Source organism: Anopheles aquasalis, chromosome 3, assembly GCF_943734665.1.
Source record: "Anopheles aquasalis chromosome 3, idAnoAquaMG_Q_19, whole genome shotgun sequence".
Lineage (NCBI taxonomy): Eukaryota > Metazoa > Arthropoda > Insecta > Diptera > Culicidae > Anopheles > Anopheles aquasalis.
The window spans coordinates 57,868,549-57,881,048 of NC_064878.1; the positions used below are offsets into that span (position 1 = coordinate 57,868,549).

At 50.4% G+C, this 12,500-nt stretch overlaps 3 protein-coding genes across 5 annotated transcripts in view; 1 reads left to right on the forward strand and 2 right to left on the reverse strand.

The window, feature by feature from the left end:
* The window catches only part of LOC126576301 (cancer-related nucleoside-triphosphatase), a 2,645-nt gene extending 770 nt beyond the window's left edge, over nt 1-1,875 (reverse strand). Inside the window, exon 1 of the mRNA XM_050237516.1 lies at nt 1,699-1,875. The gene's annotated coding sequence lies outside the window, so the exon portion shown is untranslated. The remainder of the gene's footprint in view (nt 1-1,698) is intronic.
* On the reverse strand, nt 35-1,705 carry LOC126576300 (histone chaperone asf1). The gene has a single exon (XM_050237515.1). The coding sequence runs from the start codon at nt 1,558-1,560 to the stop codon at nt 823-825; it is 738 nt and encodes a 245-aa protein (XP_050093472.1). The 5' UTR covers nt 1,561-1,705; the 3' UTR covers nt 35-822.
* Nucleotides 1,876-1,998: 123 nt separating the features above from the next.
* The window catches only part of LOC126575441 (uncharacterized), a 10,766-nt gene continuing 264 nt past the window's right edge, over nt 1,999-12,500 (forward strand). Inside the window, exons 1-9 of one of the 3 annotated variants that reach the window (XM_050236139.1) lie at nt 1,999-2,138; nt 3,547-3,817; nt 4,930-5,480; nt 5,546-6,699; nt 6,781-7,721; nt 8,117-9,320; nt 9,409-9,613; nt 9,676-9,831; nt 11,055-12,500. The exon at nt 11,055-12,500 is cut by the window's right edge and continues 264 nt beyond it. In XM_050236139.1, coding sequence (XP_050092096.1) covers nt 3,721-3,817; nt 4,930-5,480; nt 5,546-6,699; nt 6,781-7,721; nt 8,117-9,320; nt 9,409-9,613; nt 9,676-9,831; nt 11,055-12,251 — 5,505 coding nt within the window. In that variant the 5' untranslated portion in view covers nt 1,999-2,138; nt 3,547-3,720 and the 3' untranslated portion in view covers nt 12,252-12,500. Of the gene's footprint in view, nt 2,139-3,460; nt 3,818-4,929; nt 5,481-5,545; nt 6,700-6,780; nt 7,722-8,116; nt 9,321-9,408; nt 9,614-9,675; nt 9,832-11,054 lie in introns of those variants that run through there. The other 2 variants (XM_050236140.1, XM_050236141.1) reach the window with 2 other exon arrangements.

Genomic DNA, 12,500 nt, shown 5'->3' on the forward strand with positions numbered 1-12,500 from the left:
CGTCGGATGCAAAACAGTACACCATCGGTTGCCATGTTGGGTTAGCGTCTTTCTTTTTCCAACTTCATTTAATCGGTTTTATTTTTTTCAAAAAATCTTACATTTATGTTACTCAGATTCATCTGTGACCCTCTCCTCTTCTACTTCTTTCGCTTTTCTTCCTGCCTCAGTTCTATTTAATGATTGTTTGTGTGATAGTGTGATTGATTGCTCAAATGTTCGTTCGTTCACGAGCAGCTACTCTATTTACAAAAGGCAAGCGAGCGAGCTTGTTTTTTACATGTTTCCTTTCCTTTTTGTGAACATTACTGGGCACCTTTTTCAGCTAAACAAAAAAGAAGTAAGGTGAAAACGAATAAGAAAATGAAACGCTGCTCCGCTAAACATTTCATGCACGAGAACAACTTCGATAAATCGATCGTAGGAACCAATGATTGTTTGATGCTGGTATCCCCAAAGCTCCAAGTCACACCTCGGGTGGCGACTCCATCGACATCGATTTGGAGTTACGAATTCAGGACAAAAAAAGGACACGCCTCGTAAACGGAAAGACAAAAGATGGTTGGCAAATATCGGTCAAACATGTCTAGCAAAAGGGCGAGTCACCAGCTCATTCGAAATTCTTCATGCTCGAGCCCTTGCGAGCTTGTAATCCTTCAAACAAATTTTGGCAAACAATAGATTATTACTCAATTACTAATTGCTATGCTTCAGCAGGTAGAACCTATACTATCATCCCACCCACTCGCCCGGGAAATTGACTTTCGCGATCTCGAGGGTGCGGGATCAGACTACGATCGCCCGCAGCACCGGCAACGTTATTCAGCACTCCATTGCCAGCGAGTTGGAGTTTTCGTTGAACTCGGGCATCTCCGTTGGCGGCAGGGCAATGCTGTTCTCATCGTGCTCCGCCGGTGGATGATGATGTAGTGAGTGTTGCTGCTGCGAGTTACTGTCCGAGCCGGCGTCCATCTGCTCATCATCGTCATCGTCGTCACCCTCGTTGCCTTCACCATGGTGATGATCATGGATTCCGTTGGCCGCTACCTCACCGTCCAGCCCACTCGATGGTCCGGCCACACCGTTCGCCGGCGTATCATCCCAGTTGATCTTGAACCGTGTTACGCGCGGTTTCGTGGCCAGTATGTTGCGGGTCATCTTGTGGAACAGGGGCTTTGGTGGCGGATTTTCACGCAGCTCCGGATCCGCGTACTCGTTGTTGATGAAGTAGCCAACGCGCACAAACTCCTGGTTGCGGTACGAGCAGGTCAGCAGCACCACCGTCACACCAACGGCGTCCTGCTCGGGGATACGGCTCACGTTCGGTGGTTCCGCTTGAAATACAAAGATGTGACGACCCTCCGGTACCGGACCGACGTAGATCGTGTCTAGGACCTGATCGAACGCTTCCGATTCCGCCGAACCGACGTATATCATCTTCCACTCGAGATCTTCCTCTAGCTTTTCGATACATTCAAACGTGAGCTGGAACTGGAACGGGTTCAGGAAGCTACTGGGATTGTCCAGCACCACCACGTTGGTTATGTGCACTTTGGCCATCTTGTGTGTGTGTGAGGTTATTAGAGCGGATACCAGGCCGCCAAGCTGTGGCACGGTTTCTAGAAATATCCTACGAGGGTCTGCCGACGTCGTCGTGCCGGGAGTCCCACCGCTGCTCGTTCAGATCCCTCGACTAACCTACTTGCGATCGTAGCTGGCGGTCGTTGCTGTGGCGTTTTAATAACGGATCGTGGCCGTGGTAACAGAACACAGGTAATTCGTGCGAAATTCCGATAATTAGCGATTCTTTGTCGCGACAACACTAATCTGCACTTTGGGCGGCGAGGACGAGGTCAACGAGGGAAAAATAATAAACGCTCCACTTTTCGCGCTTTGTCGGGCTGACAGCGACGTGAGCGGATTTAGATCACTTTGGCTATCTGGGACCCGAGCAGTGCAGCCAGCCGGTTACGTCAGTCTGGAATAATATTCGGGGAACTATCGTGGAGGGCATCTCGGGTTTTCCATTTTTCGTCTCCCAAATAAAACAGATTGCCCAGCCCGAAAAGAAGTGAAAAGTGGCACGAAAACGGTGTCCCGGATCCCGGAATTGTACGCGACCGTGAACGACCCGTGTGGTAAGGTGGAAATTGTGTGTCCCGTAAAGGAAAGGAGGAAAAACCGAACGAACAAAGAGGGGTCACAGCCTCTGCTGCTGCTGCTGCTACTCGGGGAGATCCAACTCCAGAGGAATATTATTTTCTCGCTTGAAAAAGCAGCAAATGGAGAAATGTGTGGAGTCATAGTAGTGCGTGGAAGCGTTGGTGAAAATGTGAATCGTCAGTAGGTGCTGGGAAAGTGGAGATTCGGTGAACGGTTGGGTTCCTTCGGAATGGCCGATTCACACCGAGGCTGGTGACGACCTGGACCAGGTTCCGAGCAAAAGAAATCGATTGCCTGTGGTTGGGTGTGATGTCCAAATAACAGGGGGATCGCGGGCCGTGTCGTCATGGACCAGTGCGGGTGTGTCTTCTGTGCAAAGTGATGAAGTCATCTCAGTGCCCGAACGATTTGTTCGCTGTTCTGTGACCACTTTCTGTGTGAATCTCTTTACGTTTTTAATGTATAGCAGTTTGTGGACAAAGGAGGAAAGATTATCGAATTTTTCTAAAATAAGAGATCCCACTCGGTTGGGCTAGTTTTCGGGACGACTCGGTCCAACAACGGCGATACGGGCCCCAGATGTGGTGATTCCGGTGGCCCCGATGTTTTGTTTACGTTTCAGGCGTATGATTAAAGTGAAGAGAATTAGCATCCCATTCTACCCCCTCGGCTATCGGCGGCGGAGATAGCTGATACGCCTTCGAAAAAGTGCAAGAAGAAGAAAAAGGGTTTCTTCTCTCTCTTCTTCACGTTTTCTCGTTCCACCCACCACAAGCGAATGTACAGTATCCAACAAAAAAAAACATACCAAGGCAGTTGATATTTATTTTGTTATTTGTTGCACAATTCGTGGCTGTTTAAATTCTAAGCCCAGAGCAAGCAAGGAAGCATATTTTATAAATGTTCCACGGAAGTACTCTTTTATTCCGTAATCTTTGCTTTACGATTCCACGATTGGATGAAGTTTGATAGAGTAAAGTTTTTTTTTGCATATTTGCTGGAGAGATTCCAATTTCCATTCTCTTCATGCTAGATTTATCTAACAAACTAAGGAAACGGTACAAGAACCCTTAACATTTGTTTGAAAATAGTAAATTACATTCCGAAACGACAATCACTAGCTGGGTGCACTTTTTATGTCCGATACTGTGTAGTAGTATTTGCTTTCTACTCGCTCTCTTTCTCTCTCTCTCTCTCTCTTAACTCGAGAGTCGCGCAACCTCCCGAACGGGTTGGTAGTAGGCTTGTTGTTAGTGGACCGTTCTCGCCACCGTCTTATTACAAAGCGACCGCCGTGGGGATGAGCTGCGGCGACTACTACTTCTAGTGATCACATTGTTTTGAATTGTACTAAAAGCCAAAATCCTGCCGTTTCCCCAACAGCTCGGGTGTACTATTGTTCCGTTCTTAGCAGCTCTACGATATTTGCTTTTTTGTAATAATCCCACAAAATCAGTTGGATAAGATGAATTGCTGTGTCTAGTGAGCGAAAAGTGGAAACAGCATCGGAGTCGATTTGTTTCAGCAGCAGCAAGCCGTGCTCGGTTGAACAGCAAAATGATGATCGACAACTATGAGTGTGCTGGATACACGTTCTATTCGAAGTTCGATTCGGGAAATCTTGGAAAAGTTGAGCTGGTCCGGTGCGCCGAAGGTAAGTGGATAAGCACAAAAAAGAAGCTAACAGCACGATCACACCGCATGCAACTAGACTAGCAACTGCAGTTGCAGGGGAGCAGGAATGCAATCGGGGCTCGTGTGTCCAAACACTTTCTCCTTCTCCTCATCCTCGAGGTCAAACGAGACATTCTTGATCGCTTTGCAGTGGCGCCTCACGGAAAGGGAATTCGCAGCTTTTGCAGTCCTCATGCCAAACGAAAGCCAACAGAGCGGGCTCAAAGATTCTTCCTGTTGACTCGAGCTGCATCGACAGCTTGGCGCTTTCCGAGCGACGTTACATAAGCAAGCCGCGGGAGTTGGCTTGTTCTCGCTTTTTATTGACCTTTTCTGTAGCCGCGGGGTCGCGCACATGCTGCCTGCCATGTGCGGGCGGGGTTATGTTGGTGACAGAATATGCAATCTTTATTTTTGGGACACTCCGAAAGAACGGCTTCGTGTCGTCGTGTTGCGACGTCCGGAGTGAAGCGAAGCGGTTTGGGGGGGGAGGCTCCTCGAGGAGCTGTTCTCGAGCATCCCATCCTTTTCCGTTCGTGACTTTCGTGTTTCAGCGTCTAACTATAGCTATATCGATTCTAGCGATTGTTTTCATTTGATGGCGCTGGTTGGCGCGTGGCCATTTAGTAGAGCAGGGAACCGAAGGAAAGAGAGAGTAAGCAATCAGAACAGCCAAAAACGAAACGAAGTCGATGATAGAGCGATTAGTCAAAAACATGATTATTTAACTTTTAAATGCCAACAATCCACTTACTGCTTGATATGATAGAAACGGGAAAAGTAGGCTGTCTCAGAACGCGGATATCGTTCGAACCCATTTTTCGGGGTTCTCGCCGCTCCGCACCTCGCCAACGCAAGTTAAATCGATCCGATAGCCCATGCGCTGGAAAGCCAGTGGAGAGTGGGAGCGAAAAAAAGCAGAAAAAACCTTGCAATACCTTCGAATTTATCGTTACCGTTTGTGGTACTAAATCTTACGGAAGGATAGCCGGCTACCGGAGCGCGAGGAGCGAGACGGGGGGGGGGGGGGGGGGGGGGGGCAATGTTACAAATAAATAACCTAATTCTGTGTTTTCCTTTGTTTTCTCCCAGGACTCGGCATCGTTGGCAACACGGTATCGAGTGTTCCGATTGGTCTAGGCACGATAGCAGGAAGTGGATCATCGAACGTCGTCGCGTCCATCAGCGGTGTTCCCATTATCGGTTCCGGTGTTGGCGGTGGCAGCGGTGGCGTGGTGAGCAACAGCACTATCACCGCTACCAGTACGAGTGCTTCGGCAATCGTAGCAGCAACGCTCGGCGTTGGCCTGCATCAGCAGCATGGAGTTACCGGTAACAGTGGGAGCACCACTGGGTTCGGCCTTCCGATACCTTCACCGACACCGCACGCAACCGAAAATCCCCTGGTGGAGATCGAGTTCAATCTGTGGACACGGCCCGATTGTGCGGGCACACCTTACGAGAATCAGAACCGTACCTGGTTCCACTTTGCGGTGACGGGCGGTCGACCGAACCAGATCGTCAAGTTTAACGTGATGAATCTGAACAAACAGGCGAAACTGTTCAGCCAGGGCATGCACCCGGTCACGAAAGTGGGTCCAAATGGGCGGTGGGAAAGGATCAAAGATAAGCCATCCTACTCGGTAGGTGTAACCATCCACCAAGGATCATCCGGCCATGTGGCGTTAACGTTTCCCCTTCTTCACAGATCACCAACGATGTGTTCTACATTTCGTTTCTGCACAAAGCACCGGAGGTTGGTTCGGAGCAGACGAGGATCTACTACGCGTTCACGTTCCCCTTCACTTACACGGAGCTGCTCGATCAGCTGGCTACCTTCGATCGCAAGTTTGGTCGCCATCCGTTCGAGCTGAACAAGATGGCTTACGATGTATCGCAAAAGTATGACACGTGCAGTGTCGCTGGCGCAACGGCTAGCACAACGCCAACCCCCGGTGAAGGTACGAAACAGTCGAGCAGTAGAAGGAAGGGAAAGTTGGCAAAAATGGAACGAATCGATCGTACCAGTCCCGAGTCGTTTGACGAGACGGCTCGCGATGGTACGGCAATCGGAACTCCGAAACCATCTACTGACGCATCGGAGTCGACACCGGCGCCCGACTCGACCGGTGCCACGCTGCAAAAGACGACGAAACGCGAACCATCGGGTATGGTGATCGATGAGAATACATCCGAGTCGATGCAGCAGATCACAAATCTTGTAAATAAGGTGAAGATCGAGTTACCACAGGGAGGGGGACCAGTGGCGTCGTCGTCCACATCCTCCAGTAGCAAACTGAAGTTACCATCGTTCCACCAGCAGCTAAGCAGTACCAGCACCAGCAACGCGAATGTCGTTGCACCAATGAATACAGCGGCGACTACCACAGATGATGACTCGAAAGGTGTTGATCAGCGCGATGAAATCTATTACTGTCGCGAGCTGCTCACCCACTCGGTCGAACATCGACGAATAGAGCTGCTAACGATCAGCTCTTTCCACGGCATCCAGACGGCCCGGGAGCCACGTTTGCGCAATCTCTTTCCGGATGAGCAGGCCCAACGGTGCCACACGTTTCGCGACAAGAAGATTGTGTTCATCTCGTCGCGCGTACATCCGGGCGAAACGCCGGCCAGCTTTGTACTGAATGGCTTCTTGAGTATGCTGCTCGACCGGAAGAGTATCGTTTCGCAGACGCTTCGGCGCATGTACGTGTTCAAGGTGATCCCGTTCCTAAATCCAGACGGTGTTTACAATGGACTGTACCGTTCGGATACCCGGGGTCAAAATTTGAACCGGGTGTACCTTGGTCCGTGTCACGAAACGCAGCCAGCGATCTACGCAGCACGTAAACTCATTAGGTAAGCAAAGCGTTCCTTGGGCCCTCGTTACTCGGGCCTTGTGGATGATCAGTAACACTTTCCTCACTTCTTCTCGATTAGATACTATCATCTGGGAACGGACGAAGTGGAACCATACGAGCTGGAGCAGGAAAAGAAAAGTTCATCGCCCGAATCGATACATCCGGCGGCTGTAGGAGGTCCTCCGAACATCGTCAGCCAAGGTGAACCAAACACAGCAGATGGTACCGAAGGATCGACGAGCACGGTTGCATCATCAGCACCAGCAACGAGTGTTGGTACAACGACAGTGATCGCTGTGAAAAAAGGTAGACAAATCTCGTCGATTATTGCCGGACGTGTTCCACCCCCTGCCAGTATCGCGGCCATCATGGGGCCGCCGATCAATAGCACTACTACCACTAACTCCAGCCAGAATCGAAGTACTACTACTAATACTTCTACTACTACTACTAATACACACAATCACAAAGCTAAACTCCCCTCATTGATCGTGCCCTGTGCCGGTGCAGGCAACACTATCACTCCGATCGCTCCAATTGCCGTCGCTGCAAAACGACTGGCTCCCTCGTCCTCCACCTCAGCTGCAGTACTGTCGATAGAGGGAACCCGGAAGCGACGAACCATTGAGCTGCAGCAACAGCAGCAGCAGCAACGTTCGGTGATAGCATTTACAACACCCACTGCCAATGCATCCCCCGTAACACAGCAACAAAAACAACGACCTAGCGCTGCAGGGACATCGTCGTGGTCGGATAAGTTGTTTGGCAAAATACTGCGTCGCCGTCGCTCGAAATCATCGGGTTTGGGCAAGGATGGCAAGCTGTCACCGATTGCACAGGCTTTACCGCGACCGACCATAGCGCTGCCCCCGGTTGTCGAAGAGTGTCCCAATGAAACGAAACAAGCTAACACTACACCACAACAGCCCTTCTCACCATTGCCAATGGCATCACCACCACTACCGACACCTTCCGATGACGTTGCAACGGATCTGACGAATGTGTCGCCACTAACTGATGGTAGGCCAACAGAAACACAGAGAGAGAGAGGGGGAGGGAGCATTCATCATTTTTTCGCTCATCCGTCTCCTTGTGGGTCTCGCGGGGGTTGCTGTATTGAGAATTGGCGTCTGGGTTCCTAGCAATAGAGTCACGTGGTGGTGGCTATTAGGAAAATGTGGTCCTGGTCATCACGTGGCAATGGAAACAATATTCAACACAGACTAATCGAACTCACACGTCTCTTCCACGTTTCTCTCATTTCTGGTCTCTGTCTCCGATTATATTAGTTGGGTTGGCTAGTAGTATTGCATGCTTTCTGAAAATGGAATCCCCCCCTCGACCATTCATGGCTGGCTTATCGAACAATCGAACGATCAGTTTTTAATCCTTTTTCTTCTGTTCCTTCATTGCAGAATCTGATTCTATCGAGCAGGATACACCACCGGCGTCCGATTCTGGTTTTAGTGAAGCGAGCACCTCATCGAAAGTCATCACCATGTCCAGTATTTCATCTGCCGGCAGTCCGGTGGGCGAACCGGAAGAAGGGCCACAGCAGCAGGAACAAACAGCAACTACCGCCAGCGTTACCACAACTGATGCATCACTAAGCACCGTCAATACCACCACCACCACAGCGGTAGCTAATTCAACGTTAGCTCCGACCAAAGCGTTCACCGAAAAGCTTATACCGGAGCTGAACCCGATCGTTAGTGAAGCTCCACCGGTGGCGTCCGTGCGACCAGCGATCGCTGGTCGCAGTAGTTCCAGCCTCAGTATCGTGAGCACTGGTAGCAAGAAATCGGTTCAAGCGAAGGTTGATTCCGGTAAAGGAGGCAAAGGGACCTTCCACAAGCAGCACCATTCGCTCAACAAACCCCAGTTTATCGGTGTAACGCCGACTGGTGGTGGCACGTTAAAGCTGAAAGACTGTATCATCCATCACCATCACCATCATCATCACCATCATCATGGCCTTCACCACCATCATCATCACACGGGTGCGAGTGCAGCAGCCGCCATCGGTTCGGTTGGCGGCGGTGGTACTGCTGGGCCAAAGCTCGCCTTGGGAACGTTTAAAAAGGGTGCCTCCAGTAAACAGCAGGCATCGGGCCAATCGATTGCAAGCTCGTCCTGTTGCTCATCCGTCATCGGTACTGGTGCTGGAGGTGCTGCTGTGGCCCGTACTGCCATCCTTGGCGAGACAATGGGAGGAAAGTCACGGCCGCAAACGCCACAAACACAACCATTGGCAACGGTGTCATCGGCGACGTCCTCGCTACTGTACGGTGGCAGTGGAAGCCATTATCGATCGCACCGCAACGAGTACCTCAATCCGGGCGGTGGACCCCAACGTCAGCTGAACATAAGTCTCGATTTTCTGACGCAGCAACTGGATGAACGTAACGAGCGGATGGTGATCGAGGATCGGAGCAATCTGTTCATGTACCTCGACCTGCATGGACATGCCTCGAAGAAGGGAGTTTTTATGTACGGCAACCATCTGCCTAGCACCGCCGAGGCGGTGGAGTGTATGCTCCTGCCACGTCTCATGAGTCTAAACTCGCTGCACTTCAACTTTGATGCATGCAACTTTAGCGAACGCAACATGTACTACAAGTAGGTGAAAGTGGAGGATTTGTAGCAGTGGCGGTCGATTTGGTGCCATAATGTGCATCTACGTTGTCTCTTGTTTTCTGTTTCTCAGGGGTAAGCGCGATGGACTGTCGAAAGAAGGTTCCGGTCGCGTGGCGGTGTACAAGTGTACCGGACTGATCAAGAGCTACACACTGGAATGTAACTACAACACGGGCAAGTGTGTCAACATCTTGCCTGCTCGGGGCAAAGAGATTGTCGCCAAAGCAACACATACGCTCGTCCCACCGAAGTACACGCCCGGTGTTTTTGAGGAGGTTAGTTGACTAGACACACCGTTGCATGACTTGTACCTTCTAAACCAGTTCTCACGTTGCAGGTCGGAAGAGCACTCGGTCCCTCGATACTTGATCTCACCAACTCGAACCCACTGTCCCGGTTGCCGAATTGCGAGTTTCGTACGCTGCAGGGGCTCCGCAATGCGCTGCGTATTGAAATCGAGCGCGGATCATCGAAGGCGCGCGTCACCAATAAGGTAATCTGTTGTCCGCGAGCGGCCCTACTGTTTGCCGATGCATTCCAACAACACCAACAGCAAAACAACCATCATGCCCTACTGCAGCACCAGCATCAGCAGCAACCGCAGGTGGCTTGAGAGAAGCTGGCTGTTCCTGGTCTCTGCGTGTTGTCCCTATTGTTTATTCTCTTTTTGTTATTGTTTTTTCCAAAGGATTTATTTGTGTTCTTCTTCCACTTGGTCCTAGTTTATCGTTTCTCACCCCGTTTTCCTAGTGTGTTGTTTCTCATTTCCCCCTTTTTCTTTTCCTCCTTACCTCGCTTCCCTTTCTCTTTCTCTCTCTCTCTTTCTTTCTCCAGTGTGGTGATATTATAAGTTACGATTGGTTGTAGTGTTGTCCCGTTGTAGGGAGGTGCCGGTGTCCTTATTTAACCCAACTCTGTGACCAGCCGGAATATGAGGAAGTTCTACCACTATTGCCACTGTGCGCAGTCTACTATCCATTAGCCAGTTGGTCACAGTTGTAGCAGCTGCTTCCGCTACTGCCAAGTTACTAACATGATGCGCCTCACACCAAATCGCGCCAGAAGTGCACAGCTTGCGATTTCTCCTGATCTGCAAACCGTCAATCTTGCAATTTCTTATTGTGTTCAACCAAAACGAACGTGAATGACTTGTGTTGTTTGATGATTCGCGAGTGTCTTAATTTGCAACGCCCGAAATAGGCAGTCGCCTCGCTCTCTCCCCTTTTCGATGCTTCTAGTCACGGTCACAGGCAGGAATGTCCGCGTGGAGAAAGTAGTACTCAAGAGAGCGATGACAATAGTTCATAACTTGGTAATAAAGCGTTCTTTCTTCTCGTTGTGTTATGGGTGTTCCTTTAGTTTGTTTCGGTTTCCGTTTCCGTCGGTACCGTCATGTTTGCCACTTAGTTTTCCGGTGATTAGTTTTGTATATAGTTTTTTTGTATGCCGGTCCTACTCCTCGGCACATGTTTCTAATATCACCTACTGTTACTTTCCTCATGAGGATGCTTCAATGCTGCAGGTTAGGCATGGCTGGGTTGCTTCGGTTTGGTCTCAGTTCTCTGCTGACACTATGGGGATTCGATTATACGATTCTTATTTTCACCGGTACCAGGCACTTGTTATACACCTCACATTCTGATTGTAATTCTCTTTCCTATTTCTTTTCCGCACTTTCATTGTTCCATCTTCCTCTTCTGGGATCCAACCGATTAGGGTCCGAAGGGGGCACATGCGAAACGGCTTGCTAACCAGCTGTCCAATTCGATCGAGATCTCGAAGGAAAACGCCATACAGTGGGCAAACGCTAGCAACGCGCTGGTGGTCGGTGGTGTGCCCGGTGCTGCCACCTGTATCGCTGCTATCGGCAGTCAAGGGATAGTTCCGGGCAATGCTACTGCTTGCGGTGCGCCAGGCGCTGCAGTGACCGCAACGAACGTTGTCAAAGTGATCGGTGATGAGCTGCAATCCGCTAGCGGACCTTCGCTAGTCGGTGCCGCTGCTGTGACCACCGGTTCAACCGGAGTCGGCCGTAACACGTTTCTGAAGGCTGGCTCGACAGTTTCGCACGGCAAGGCGGGAAAAATATCGCGCAAAGGAGGTGCCGGAGTTTTTGGGAAAAAGAAACAAAAAGTACTCTGCGATGTGAGTGGCAGTGTTACGGGAACCGGAGCTGCTGTTGTAACGGTCCCGGGTAATGGTAAGAAGCTACAGGAGCTCGTGCTGCGTACCGCCAAGGACCAGCAACAACAGCAAACGCAGCAACAACAGCACCAGGTGCCTCGCAAGAAGATCAAAGTGTCAGGCGTTGGTAGTGGCAGCGTTGGAACGACCGGTGGACCTATCGCAAGTGGTTTAGAGCTGTGCTTCAAAGGAACCTTTGGCAATGTGGTCGGTTCGAGCTCGTTGCCCAACTTTCTCACTGCGGTTCCTGGTGCGGCAGTAGTTGCTCCAAGCGTGATCACCGCGAAGAAGGTCAAATCGGAATCGAAGCTTCTGGATGTGGACGATATGCAGTGTGATGATAGCTTCGATGCTACACCGTGCTGCTCATACGGAGCCGGTTCCGCTGGTACTGGTACCACCGGCGGTACCGTGACCGACGCAGATCTACTGATGGTTGCCGGTGGCTCACCTTCGCTCCTTGACGTCACATCGGTTACTACCGCTAGCAGTGATAGCAGTAACGGTGGTGCTGCTGGAAAATGTCGCAAATCCAACACGATCGGAACGATGACGAGCAGCACGACGGTGGGCACGGCCAAAGCCAAGAAGCAACCGAAGCTGGCGAAATCGACCAAATCAACGGGAGGCGATGCGAGCAAGAAACTGCTGAAGAAGAAACGATCGCTCAAATCGGACAGCACAGGACTGAAGCGCAAGAAGACACGCATCAAGCCAGCTTTGACTTGAACGAAGATGACGATCATGCTGATGGCTATCATCGCCTGCTACGATTACTGCGAAGGAACGAGTAAATGGAAACTCATTATTTTAGGACGATATGACCGAGGTCTTCCCCAAGTGCGCCGATTGTATGGATTTGTTTGTTCTGTTTCCTTTATTTAATATCTATAATACGTGCTTTATTCGGCTTGTTTGAAATTAAGATTGAATTGAATGACTAACAGTGCTTTTCGTCATCGCGCGTACGCAACTGAG

What these genes read in the sequence shown, in the direction of transcription:
- LOC126576300 (XM_050237515.1), bottom strand. Translation starts at nt 1,560, where the DNA reads ATGGCCAAAGTGCACATAACCAACGTGGTGGTGCTGGACAATCCCAGT.